This window comes from Cryphonectria parasitica (genome assembly GCF_011745365.1).
Source record: "Cryphonectria parasitica EP155 unplaced genomic scaffold M406scaffold_9, whole genome shotgun sequence".
Lineage (NCBI taxonomy): Eukaryota > Fungi > Ascomycota > Sordariomycetes > Diaporthales > Cryphonectriaceae > Cryphonectria > Cryphonectria parasitica.
Window position 1 is genome coordinate 1049363 of NW_024468917.1, and position 12747 is coordinate 1062109.

Below are 12747 nucleotides of genomic sequence, written 5' to 3' on the forward strand. Positions count from 1 at the left end.
ATTCTATCATCGTCAGACCCCGCAATATTTTTAAACTCAGAAGGGCACGCAGATCACACAGGCCATACCAGGATCAGGGCTGGTTATGAGTATACTATGTTAGTGACCAGCAAGCATACTAAGAAAGCCCGCAGCCTTGCGCCAAGCAGGAATTGGACATCGTGTAAAACGTTCCCGAGTCAACTAGTCGGCTCGACGGTTCGAATTCGCTCTCGGTCTCGCAACTGTCACTTGTTATTTTCAGAGGCGGGATGCCTCGCGAGAAACAAAGAACATTAGAAATCCCAAAATAGCCTGGTGCGAACATGGCTCGATTTCTGAAATGAATGCGTACAGCGGTCCTCGCGCGTGTATAACCCTTAATTTTTGTTAGTGTCTCAAGATTGCAGAAATGGAAAGCATGAGAGTTTCTTCGGTGGAGTTTCACAGAATCTGAAACGATGCAACGTATGTTTGGTTTTTATTGTTGACAATGTCATCTTGCCCACAAGTTTTGGATCTGTGTTTATATTTAAAGTTGGGACTGTATATGTGTCCACCATTCGAAACACCTTGTGCGGGTGCAGGGTCTCGGTAGATCGAGTCTGGATGAAAGATGGTCACACTGACACACCATTACGCAAATAAGTAAACCATATCAGTTTGATTGTATTCTGACTTTTTGCAACCAGCAGTACGAAAAGAGCTGGTCTTCTAGTTACTTCAGTATTGTAAACTAATTTCAGCTTACGGAACATAGTACAAGTGTGCAAAAGGATTCATATTGTGCAACCTTGACAAAGGCCGAATCCATTAGTCGCATTATAAATTTACATTGACTACCTTAAGTACTTAAGGCAACTGACCACAACATATTCCTCACGACACACACGACACATATTAGAGGATGACTACCCTTATAACCCTTACTAGGCCAGTCCAAGTCCTATCAATACTTAGCAAAAGACCCAGAGAGCTTTACGTTCTACGTTTAAGGCTCGACAGCCATTTTAAGATTGGGTATTTCGCAACAGCATACAGCACGCTGCCAGCTACTTTTATGCTAACTTACCAAGAAGAACATACGCACAAGCTGCAAGGTCACAACGCACCAACATCTACGTACCAAAGTGACCGAGACATGCCCCCCCGGGATTACGGCACTTTTAGGTCAAAAGCATCCTGTTTTCGCCATGACATCTGTGGATAGCGTTGCGGGCTCATTATTATGCTATTGAGCGGAAGCACCTTACTATAGTACAAGGCAGCTCAGCTCGTCCCCCTTCCGCACTGACCTTTTGCGTTTATCTTTCAAGATCACACCACCTACAACTCATTACTTAATCAGCCATAGGGGGGTTTTTTTCTTTCTTTCTTCTTTTTTTTTTTTCATGGCGAAGAGAGTATTGAAATGGGATGTATGTGCGCGCATGAACACATTGACTACATGTAAGCTCGGCTCCTGCTTGGCCGATCAAACCAAGCCACTCAGAGCGAGGAAGCACGCTCGTTGTAAAATGTTTCTAGAACATACATCGTCTTGGGATGGGCAAGGAACAATGAGCCATTCCCAGCCACACCACACCCCCCCCCCCCCTTTGAACTAGTCTCACCTGGCCCCCCTCCCCCAGCCATGACACCAATTGACAGCATCTCCTCAGCTCTAAACCAGATTTAAGTTGGGAGCCTCCACCGTGCAATGGGGCTGTCAACAAGCGCACCAATTCAAAAACCTCATTTCCTTGCCTTCCTTGAAAGGAAGAAGATGGACGAGTTCCCAGCTTCCTGCACCGTCCTAGTGTTTGGCTGGACAACTTTGGTAGCGACGATCGAAGGGGGTGGGAGCGTCACATCGGGTCGGCATGGTTTACCAGGTGCTTGCTTGCCCCCGCCCCCCCCTTCTCCCCTTCTAGAACCAGGTTTAGAGAGAGGAGGAGGAAAAGGGGTGGGGGGGGGGGGAGGGACTAAGACACAGAATTCTGGGGTGCAGGAGGAGCTAGACCTAGACCAACTATGATGGATGGGTTGGTGTCTGTTGATTTTTTTTGTTCCCTTTACGTATGTCTGTATGCACGAGCTTAGTTTGTACCGTGGTACTACTTCCGAGTTCGAGGAACCCTCTCATTTCGTCACATTTTCTCTTATAACCATCGTGTCAGCCTCAACCCACCCACACAAACCACCACCCCCTTGCCCTCTTCTTTTTTTTTTTTTTCCCAACCCAACCCCACTTCCCACAGGGTTTGACGGCCCGTTGATTTGAGGGGGCAGGCCACATGCGGAACTCGTCACGCCGTGGTGCCAGGGTGTGGTTGAAGAAAGGGGGGGACCTCGACCTCGGGGACAAAACCAATTGCCAGGGTTCTGAGCAGCCCTTTGGGATTTGTATGCTCGGTAGTTTTGTTGCACGTTGATGTCAGTGCATGGTGTACTCGTCATAGGAGAAGAACACAGTTTGGTTAGGCCATTGACTTTTATTTATTTATTTATTTTTCAATTACTTTTTTGGGGAGGAGGAACGTGGTGCTTTGATCGGAGTTGCGAGATGATGGCAACTCTCGCCCGAGCGACCATGAAGCTGTCACGTTCCATCCATCCATCCATCCATCCATCCCCATCCATGGGCCCCCCCTTGCCTCCCCCAAAAACCCTAGCAAAGAAGAGAGGGAGGGGGGGAGGGAGGAGGGATCATGGGGAGAGGGGGGAAGAGGATATGCAAGTATGTACTGTATACTGCACACAGACTTTGTCTGATGAGAACAACATGATCCATATCTCGTTCATCGTGTGCGCATACGTGGTTTGTCCTCCCTGGACCTTGGATCGAGGGTGGTGAACCGTCATCGGCCTTTTTCCAAAAAGTAGAACGTACATGGGAACTTCACGCCTGCAGTTCCTTTTTCGGGGCTGGGGGTTGAGGATGAAAGAAAGAGAGAAAAAAGGGAAAAAAAAGAATAACAGGGAATAGAAACTCCACTCGATGCCACCCAAAGGGACAAAAAACACACAAATACAAGTTCCCTATAAACAAAACCCCCCTGCCATCTGGTTCCTTTTGACACCTCATTTGATACCAAAACACCAGTGTTGAGTGAAAATGCTGAATGATCAAACCACATATAATATGTTGCTCAGCGGGACAGAAATGAAGACCATCGCAGATGTGTCTGCTTGAAAAGAATAATAAAATCCACCCAAAAAAGCATACTCATAAATAGCCGCCTCCGCTTGTGTGTGTGTCACATAGTCTTTCTTTGTGTGAAACGTTCCAAAGAAACCAAGATAGATGAGAAGAAAAGAAAAAAAATTCACAGTCCAAAGTGCGTTGCAACACATGTAGCAATCATCACCTCCCCTATTTTCTCCTTTCTTTGCTTCATTGTGACGAACCCGCAAAGAAGAAGTCAAACTCGTTGCCAGGACCCCTCGCGTTCTCGCTATCAGCCAGCTGCTCCAGCAGGGCCAAGAACGGATCCTTCTCCTCGCCGGGCCCGGTGCCGGTGCTGCCGCCCGAGGCGCTCATCCCACCGGGACTGTGTGCCAGCTGTGGCTGTTGCTGGGCACCAGAGGGACCTGTGGCAGAAGCAATGCCTGCTGCTGCTGCTGCTGCTGCTGCTGCTGCTGAGGCGGCATGGTTCGGTGTTGGTCGGGGTGTGGTGCCGTCGTTGCCGCCGTTCCAGGCAGCGGGGCTTGAGAAGGCATTAGTAGGTACTCCACCGAACATGGGATCATAGGAACTCGTGCTCGTGTTCGCGCAGGCTGGGTTGGAGTTGGAATTGGTATTGTTGTTGTTGGTGGTGGTGGAGGTAGTGTTGTTGCTGTTGTTGTTGTTGTTGTTGTTGTTGTTATTGTTGCTGGTGGTGGTGACGGTTGGGGAGGAAGGGCCACCACGTGCGCCGGGGGTCGAGGTGGGCAGGGCGGTGCCATAGTTTGTGTAAGGGGGGCTGAAGGGGTTGTGCACCTGTGCTGGAGGGTGAGGATGAGGAGGAGGGTGGTGGTGGTGGGAGGGGATGGTGAAGCCGGCAGCAGCAGCAGCAGCTATGGCAGCCTTGTTGGCGATATCGTCCGAGTCCTGCATACCGTTCATGTTTGCTTCCGAGAGGCCCTGGTGCGAGACAAGCGATGCCGGGCTGTGGAGCATCGCCGAGGTTTGGTATTGTTGTTGGTGTGTAGGGATCATGATAGTAGTAGGAGTGGTTGTCGTAGTGGAGAAGGGAGGGTGGTGTCGTTGGTGGTGGGATGGCGTCGGCAACCCTGTTGGGATGACGGTGTTGACGTTGCTGGCCAGCGGAGCCAGCGCTTTCGAGTCGGCCCTCCTCCGGCCGCCCTGGAGCATGCTCTTCCGCTTCAAGTTTGGCCTCTCGTGGCCCTGTTCAGCCGTCCTGGGCGAGTACAAATCGGGACCGGCATAGGCGGCTTCGGCGGTCAAGTCCACAGTCACATCGGTCAGAGAGAGGTTGGCCGCGTCAAAGCTGAAGCTGGGCCCGCCAGGCCCGCCGATGTTGGCATATCTGTCGAAGAAGTCCTCGAGGTGGAGCACAGGCGGGTAGTGCATATTTCCTAGGCTCTTGACCAGCTCCGAGTGCGCATTGAAGATGCCCTGGAGCGTCTCTCGCTGGTGCTGCACCGTGGCCCATGCAAACCGCAGCTCGCTGAGCTGCTGCATCTCCCTCGACAGGAACTCGGCAGAGGAGCAAAAGACACTCATCTCCCCCAGGGGCCCGTTCTTGCTGTAATGTGCGCCGTGGATGTGAACCGTGCCGGCGGTACAGATGCAGTATCCTACAAAGGCGGGCCACTCGATGGTTCCCGTCTGCTTGCCGAGCTCCACCAGCTCCGCGATGGCGTTGGCGTGCAGGAAGCACATGTTGGTGGCCTCGATCTGCCACGACTGGTGCTGGCCGTTTCCTGCGAGCTCGGCGAGGTCGATGGGGAGGAAGGGCCGGTAGATGAGGCAGTGCACCAGGTGATAGATGAGCTTGCTCAGGACGAGCACGGTCGAGTCATTCTGCCCAAAGAGCGTGTCGAGGCTGGAGAAGACGTCGTCGGTGCCCGACGCCCAGATGTCGAGATCTTGGCGGATCTTGGATAGATTCGAGAGCGTGTGCCAGGGGAAATGCGAGTCGCCCTTGACCCCTCCGGCGGCGAGATATCGGTTCGTGATGCCGAGGATCCTGCTGATCTCAATAAGCATGCCACTGCTGCCCTGTGACTTTCTTCCGGCGCCCTGCATGTATTGGTCGGCGGTCCCGCACTGGAAGAACTCGCCCTCGATTGGGAGTGCTGCTGGGTTGGGCGACCAGCACGGCAGCCGCAGGAGGATGGTCTTGTCTGCGATGAGACATGGTCTTTTGGATCCGCACGAGATGAATCGATCGAGCAGATAGCACGTCCAGAACAGTCTCCTTCGCGTCTCGCGCTCAATGGGCGTCACCGTGGCACGTGGGTCCATCTCTCGGTGCAGCTCCTGCGCCATGGTCATCCCGACAGCAGCAGCTACAATTCTTCGTGTTAGCCGTGACAAGGCAGTTCAAAAAGTGGAAAAAGAGAAATGGACGCGGAGAGAGAGAGAGAGCGAGAGAGAGAGAGAGAGAGAGAGAGAGAAAAGGCCTACTCAGAAGCATGTATGCCTTCTTTCCCTTTCCTGCCGCGGTGAAAGCAACGACCAGCAGCAGACAAGCTTGTAATGCATCAATAGACGGCTCATCGAGATCTATCTCAAGCCTCGCACGAGTAGCATGTTCTTCACTCAGCCTCACCGCTGCTTGGTATCCATTTGGATGCGGCGTATACCTGTGTGTGTGTGTGTTGATTATGGTCAGCAGACCGATACAAGTACAAGAGAAGCAAGACGACCTGGGAACTTTGTTCTCTCACACATACCTCGCTGCTACAGCGTAGATGGCATGAACAAGATAATTAGGCAGCTGGTTGAGCTGAAGCCGTTGCCGGACAGAGGACTCATCGAGTATGTAGAAGGGCTTGGCGTGAAATCTGGAGAAGTACGTATCCAGAAGAACATCGGGCTGCACCACCCCGGCTGGTGAATGGGCACTGGAGTCCTGGTTAGTCATTTGTCCATTAGGAAGTAGAATAATGATCCGCATCCTCCCCCTCGTCCTCCTCCTTCTCAGCTCGGGTGGGGATAAATTGATCTGGCGCACCTGCTCGGGCTGGGAGTATAAACAGCCGACTCGGGCACTTCTGTCGAGTGTGCCGCCTCTATGATGGTTTGAATCGGTTGTGGCTTCACTTCGATCGACTCAACAGTAGCCGACTTTTCTGTCTCCTCGTTCTCCTCTTGCTGTTGCTGCTGCTGGGACCCGGCTGGGCCGGCTGGCGCTGATGCGGTGGTGGGAGTAACAGGAGCACTCTCAGAGGTTGGCGTTGCAGGCTGACCCTTCTTCTCTTTCAGTTTGGCCTCGAGCCCGTCGACCCTCTTCAGCAGAGCTTCCAAGACATCTGTCTTGGGACCCCGCTTCTTCGGCACAGCATCTGTGCGTAGGGGAATAAAAAACACGGCTGGTCAGTCTTACGGGCCATCTCCTCCATTTCCCCCCTATGGCTCTTGGGGGAAAAAAGAAGAAAAAGAAAAGGTGGCACACATACCATAGATACAGGGACACTGGAAGACCTGGCAAGCCTCACACGATGGTCGTAACCGATTGCACTTGATCTATAGTATATCATTGACCGTGTCAGTCGATTGTGAAGAGAAACAAAATGAGTAAAACGAATCAATCCGTGGACGTGGGAACCCGGTTGTTTGGAGGGGTAGTTTTATTTTGATTCCAAAGAGCTCTCTCTCTCTCTCTCTCTCTCTCTCTCTCTCTCTCTCTCTCTCTCTCTCTCTCTCTCTTTTGCGCACCTTTCGCTTGCGACATGACTTGCAGTTCATAGATTCCCGTGGCTCATTGCTCATGCGGCGGGCAGGCAACCTCTCGATGCCCACCTGTGGTCGAGACATTGGCAGAGGGTGTATGCCTGGGGGAGGTGGCACCATGCCGGTGGCTTCGAACGGGACCGTCATGCCCAATGTGAGGAATGGCATCCGCCCGAGATTGGTAGCCGTCGGCGACAAATTGAGAGCTCCAAAACTTTGGCTGGGTTGGGGTTACCAAAAATTCGAGGGAACCGCTCTTGTCTGACTTTCTCTCTGTTCTCGTCTCTATGCCCAAGGTCGGGTTTGTTCGGTTTCTTACGATCGGTCGTCCACGCGAAGCAGCAGCATCCTATACCAAGCTGCTGACTGTGCAAAGAGGGTGTGGACAGGGAAACGAGACAGGCCGACTGTGTGAACAAGATGGGAGGGCCCGAGGGACAACTTGGCGTAAGCACTCCCTGGGAAGCGAGCCCACGCTGGCCCACGAGGCAATAGGTTCGGTATGGGAATGGCAAGGCAGAAAGCTTTTGAGAATTTTTGGAGGAGCACACCAACAGGAAGCAAGGCAAAAGGCCAGTGAGTGGAGGAGGAGGCGGCACGGTACCTAGATATTAAGAAGACAAGCGTGAAGCAGATGATTTCCGAGCCGAGCAGGGAGTGTGGAGTAGAAGCAGATGAGAAGGAAGCTAGCCGATCCTGGCACGCAGCCTGGCAGACAGGAGCAGGGTGCATCCGCGTGGTGGATCCCTGGGGGGTGGTGGTGGTGCCGGTGGAGGGGGGGAAGGAGGAGGAGAAGAAGAAGATAGAGAGTGGAGGGATGAGGAGGAGTAGTGGTCAAGGGCAGTGATGAACTGAGGGACGGGGCAGATGTCTGTTCCTAGGATGTGACATATCGGACAACCACAGGCCGGAAAGCCACTCCAACTTCTTCAACAAGGGTGGCGGTAACAGGACGAGAGGGGGAGGGGGGGGGAGAGAGACACACACACAGCGCGCACACACACACACACACACACACACACACACACACACACACACACACACACAGACAGAGAGAGAGAGAGTGAATGTACCATAGTAGAGACGAGAGTACCTTCAGGGGACAAACCTCCAGGTCCATCCGAAAACTAGATTTCGCTGGCGTCCCGGTTTCCCTGCTGGACAGCCAGACATGCAAGGATTTCAGAGGGCGGGTTGTGTTTATTGAGGTCTGGCAGCACGATGGGAACACGGGCGTGGTATCAGACACAAGAGCATGTGCAGAAGCCCGTTACACCAGTGTGGAAGAAGTACTGTGTAGATGCAAGCAGAGGTGGAGGGAGGGGGGAGGACCTGGCGGAGAGGGTCGGCCGCGCTTACAATTCGTAAAAAAAAAAAAAAAAAAAAAGGGAGGGGATGGACCAGAGAGAGAGGGAGAGAGAGAGAGAGAGAGAGAGAGAGAGAGTGTGTGTGTGTGTGTGTGTGAAAGAGAGTAGAGAGCGCTACTCCCGTTTGGAAGGTCTGCACCGAGAGCCTAAGGTGTGAGCTTTGGGGCCAACTCGGACCCTGAGGAGCATGCGCGCACATTGTAGGATTCGAGAAAGCGGTACATGTGGACGCCTCTCTCTTTTTGCTTTTCATCTTCTTTCTTTCCTTTCTTTCTTTTTTTTTTCTCCCTCAACCTCGAGGAACGAATGGAACGACGATCTGGCCCGGAACTCGCAACAGACCAGCCGTGGGGCGTAAAGGTAGCCTGTCGGCCGAGGGGGGGGGGGCAAAAAAAAAGGATATCTTTCCACAATCAAGCCCAAATGCAACCTTGCAACCGCCGCGAAGACAGGTCATGGGAACTGAATCCACCTCAAGGAACTACCCGACTCGCCATTGTTCGTCCACCCTGCACCCTCCGCAATGCAGTGTAGAAAAGCAGGTCACGGCTGGTAAGTAGCGATGGCGAGACCCATCTACAGACAGACGCAGTGCGGAAGGAGGGCCTGTCTTTGGGAAGCAACTCTTCACTGCTGGCGGATCTTGATGATCCTAGAAGGGAGAGAGAGCGTCGAGGATCTGGACGAGTCTTTGCGCAAAACAAACGCCCGCCCCAACAAAAGCAACGAGCAGCATTCAAGGTAAACGAGTAGGTCTGATTACTACACACACACCACATCATCATGCCGAAAGAGAGAGGGCAGGCTGGGCAAAGACCTGAGATCAGGGGCCCAAAGCCCGACCTGCAGGAATGAGACGACAGCACTGATTGAGTGGTGCTAACTCACCAGACCGCTCTGAAAAGGGCGGGTACTTTTGTGGTAGGGGACGTGCAGGCGCGGGGTGGGTTTGTTTTTCTTCTTCTTTGGCAAATAAGGACGGTCAAGGGGAGGTCAGTCCAAGCTTTTTTTCCCCCCCTTGGCTTCTTCTTTTCTCATGGTTGCTGGTGGTCCCATACAGTAGTGGGTCATGAGTCCCGAGGTTAACCTGGGGTCGAGTTCCAGGTTCCCATATGTGTAGCTTGTGCCTGTGACCCTTGCCCATGCGGCTTTCGGCGCCGGCATAGTTGTAACTAGTACCATGATACTATGGCACATAAGTAGTATGATCCCTTGACGATGGATGGTCCGGCTAACGAGGGTGGTGGTTTTGGTGGCCCCACGTTTGCGCATGCCAGCGCATGAAGGAAGCATCGCATCTCGTGCATCTTGGGGAGCCGCTGTCACAGCGCCTGGAGGACGGCCAACTGCGTCAAAGCGAAGCGGGCATACTTCTCAGCTCTACTAGGTTGCCTTAGGCTGTAACCGTTGTGTCGTTGCTTATTACTAAAAAAAATCGACGACCTTCTTGTCTTTCTTCTTCATTCTTTCTTTTTCCTCGTCCCTTGTTCCCCCCCCCCCCTTTCTCTTTGTGCAGTAGCCGAAAGATCGCTTTGCCCTGTATCTGTCTATTCCTGGAGGGTCACAGAACACAAAGACCCGCCTTGCCAATGTGATGGATGCGAAAAAAGGTGCAGCGGTAATCTCCCAAGGCGTTTCGCTTATCATGCAGCCTTGCCAGCCCCCTCCCCCGGGCCGTAAGGGGGGAACAACAGACGAAACCTCGACAGGTTGAAATTGGTACCATAGCATGGTAGCAGTCATGTAGGTACTCGTCATGCCAGAAGGCTACATCCTGCACGCACTCATGATAGGTAGCATTGAGTGGCTTGCCTTGGGCCATAAGCGAAACCGGGCGCAGAGGCTTGCATGGGCTTGTCAGGTCGCATTTAATGGACACGCGGTTTGTCGTGGTGGCAAGCCATGCCATGTTTCCACCCCTCCAAGAGATGGTTCTGCTTGGTGTATCACGATTCCTGTGCAGTTAAATTTAGTTCTGCTGCTGGGCATGTCTCGATATGCGACAGGCCTCATGTGACGGCCAAGAAGGGAGCTTGAGGAAGAAAGAAGATCAGTCCGAATTCCGTTTCTTGGACCAGAAGTCAGCTCTTTCGGGTCCCATGTTTCAAGACCGCCGTCACTACAACCGTTATGGGTTGCACAGGCCACTGAACATTGTAGTGGCGGGTAGACTACTCACCGTGTCTCTGATCCTCTGCTTCTAGATCAATTGCATCGCCAACGAAGTTGAATGCTCCGGAAAATGCCCGCACCCTCGTTCTGCCGGCAGTTGAGTTGGCAGCCAAGGCTGTTTGAGGGAAGGGGAAGGGGAGGGGGGTTTGCTCGCTTCACCCCCTGCCGCAAGTTGTCTTGGAGGTGAGGCCTGTTAACATTTTGTCATCTTTGCCTATCTGTTCCTGTCCTTCTTCTTCTTTTTTTTTTTCTTCTTTTCTCCTTCCTTTTCCTTGTCCACCTCCTGCAAATGTATGAGGTATTGCAGAAGTAAGTTGTACTTTGGCGCCGTTCTCGAGCTGTCGTCATGTCTGCTACAGTCTGCAGCTGTCGGCAAAACAAGTAAACAGGGCTGATAATCTCCTCTTTTGTGTCAGCAGCACCAAAACTCACCCCGTTGCATAACAGGAAATGAACAGGAGACCCGCTGATCCACTTTGAAGTAGATCTAGAAACAGCTATCTCTTCCCAAGCCTAGCTGTCGTGTCTAGTCAAGCCAACGGGCCCCCCGTCATCCTCAGGGAAGCGGAACCGCCATGGTACTAGGTAGGGGTGGGAAAGACGGGCGGGGAAGAAAAAGAAGAGTTATTTGTCTCCGCAGCGATCACAGCCGGAATAAGCTTGTTTTAGCATATCGGAACGGCCAGAAGAAGAAGAAGAATCAACAACCACGCTGCCAAGATTCGTGCGAGTTGCCAGCCAGAAAGAAGGCTGCCAACCCGTTATGCAGAAGCAGACACGCAGATAGCCGATGAGTAGTCGTCCCGCGTCAACCCCCCCGCAGTCTCAGGATCCAGAACCATGTGCATGCCGCGCAGCAAACGCGGCTGCGACAGCATTGGTGTAACGCGGAGGAGTACCGGCCACTGGTCCTGACCAGGTGGGGCTGCATATCAAAAGCAGTGCATGCTTGGGCGGCTGCAAATGCGTGCCTCTCTCTGTCTGGTCCACGCCCGGTCGCGCCCGTACCCAGAATCTCGGCTGGCTCCGCTGTGAACTCTGTTGGATGGAAACCCCCCTTCCAAAAGCGGGCGGGACCCATCGCAGCGCCCATCACCACCCAAAAATCCACCGACCCAGCTACATTGTAGCATTGACTGATTTGACTTTTTTGCAATCTCGCAAGGAGACTTGGCTCGGGCAAAGCGCTGTGGGGTTGTGTGGCACGGCAGAAGGGCGGCATGTGTACATCGTGTGGTAGTAGTCGACCATGGTTGGGGACCCTTGGTTCGGACCTGACGAGGACTCAAAAGACGAGAAGAACAAGATCGCGATTGGGTCCGTCAGCCTAGGCGATCTTCGCCTCGCCTCCAGCCCGCTGGGTGGCCCTGACTAGGAAGAACCAGTCGTGACCCCCCGAACGCACGTGTCTCGCGTGCATGCAAAAGAGTGAGACATGGCTCACTCTCTCTCTCTCTCTTTTTTTTTTTTTTTTTTTTTTTTTTTCTCCATACCTCAACAGCCACTTGAGCCCTTTGCCGTGGCTGCTTCTTGTCTTTTCCCATTGCTTCTTCTGCCTGGCATTGACTGCATGTGTATTTCTGTCGAGGTGGTGATGCAATGGAGAGGCGTAGCAGCCTGTCCTGCGCCGTCGTAAAAGGCTCCTAAGTTGGTGTCCACCCCTCCGTATCCACGTTCTGAAACCACAGGTAACGCCAAAAATGCTGTCCTGGCTTGAAGGGGTGGCAATGCTGTTTTCGTTGGGCCCTTTCGTGGCTGCAATGCAACCGCGTGCGTTACATGGACTGTGGGTTGCTTTTTTATCTTCCTTACCTCATGACGCCAAACCGTGTGGTTTTGAGCACGACACTTTGGTTCCCTTGGGCTGTGAATGCGAGGGTTCTTTGTCCTTGAACCGTCACGATGAATCCATTTCGTGAAGAATACCCTTCCTGGTTGTGACCAACCGTTGTTTGGCCTAGACGTTTTCTCGAATGTGGTCCAGAGCTGAAACCCTTGTGCCCATCAAACCGTCGAGGCGGAGCACCCTAATGGAGGCACCCCCCAATTGATGACAGCATGACCTCGGTACCAAGAAGGCGCGCCGATCTTAGTGTGAGGGGTTAGGGTTACGAGCTTGACGTGATGGGTGCACCTTTCCTACTAGTACTTTCAAAGCTTGTCCCTTCCGCTACTACCATAGCATGCATGGTATGTACAACCCCCCCTTCACACCTGCCAACCCTGATCCATCATCTCCATCATGCCTACCCTCCTTCAGGTGCTCCGCCCACAGAAAAAAAAGAACAAGAAAAAGCCAGGAAAAGAAATGCCTATCGCCTTGCCCACCCCATGACGGCACGAGAA

General features: G+C 52.9%; 1 protein-coding gene across 1 annotated transcript; it reads right to left on the reverse strand.

The window, feature by feature from the left end:
• Positions 1-3355: 3355 nt before the first annotated feature.
• M406DRAFT_48185 (uncharacterized protein) lies at positions 3356-6982 on the reverse strand (the record flags this gene model as incomplete). Its single annotated transcript, XM_040924356.1, has 7 exons — positions 3356-3738; positions 3871-5475; positions 5594-5772; positions 5863-6152; positions 6344-6474; positions 6589-6655; positions 6848-6982. The coding sequence occupies 7 exons, from the start codon at positions 6980-6982 to the stop codon at positions 3356-3358; spliced, it is 2790 nt and encodes a 929-aa protein (XP_040771709.1).
• Positions 6983-12747: the final 5765 nt, after the last annotated feature.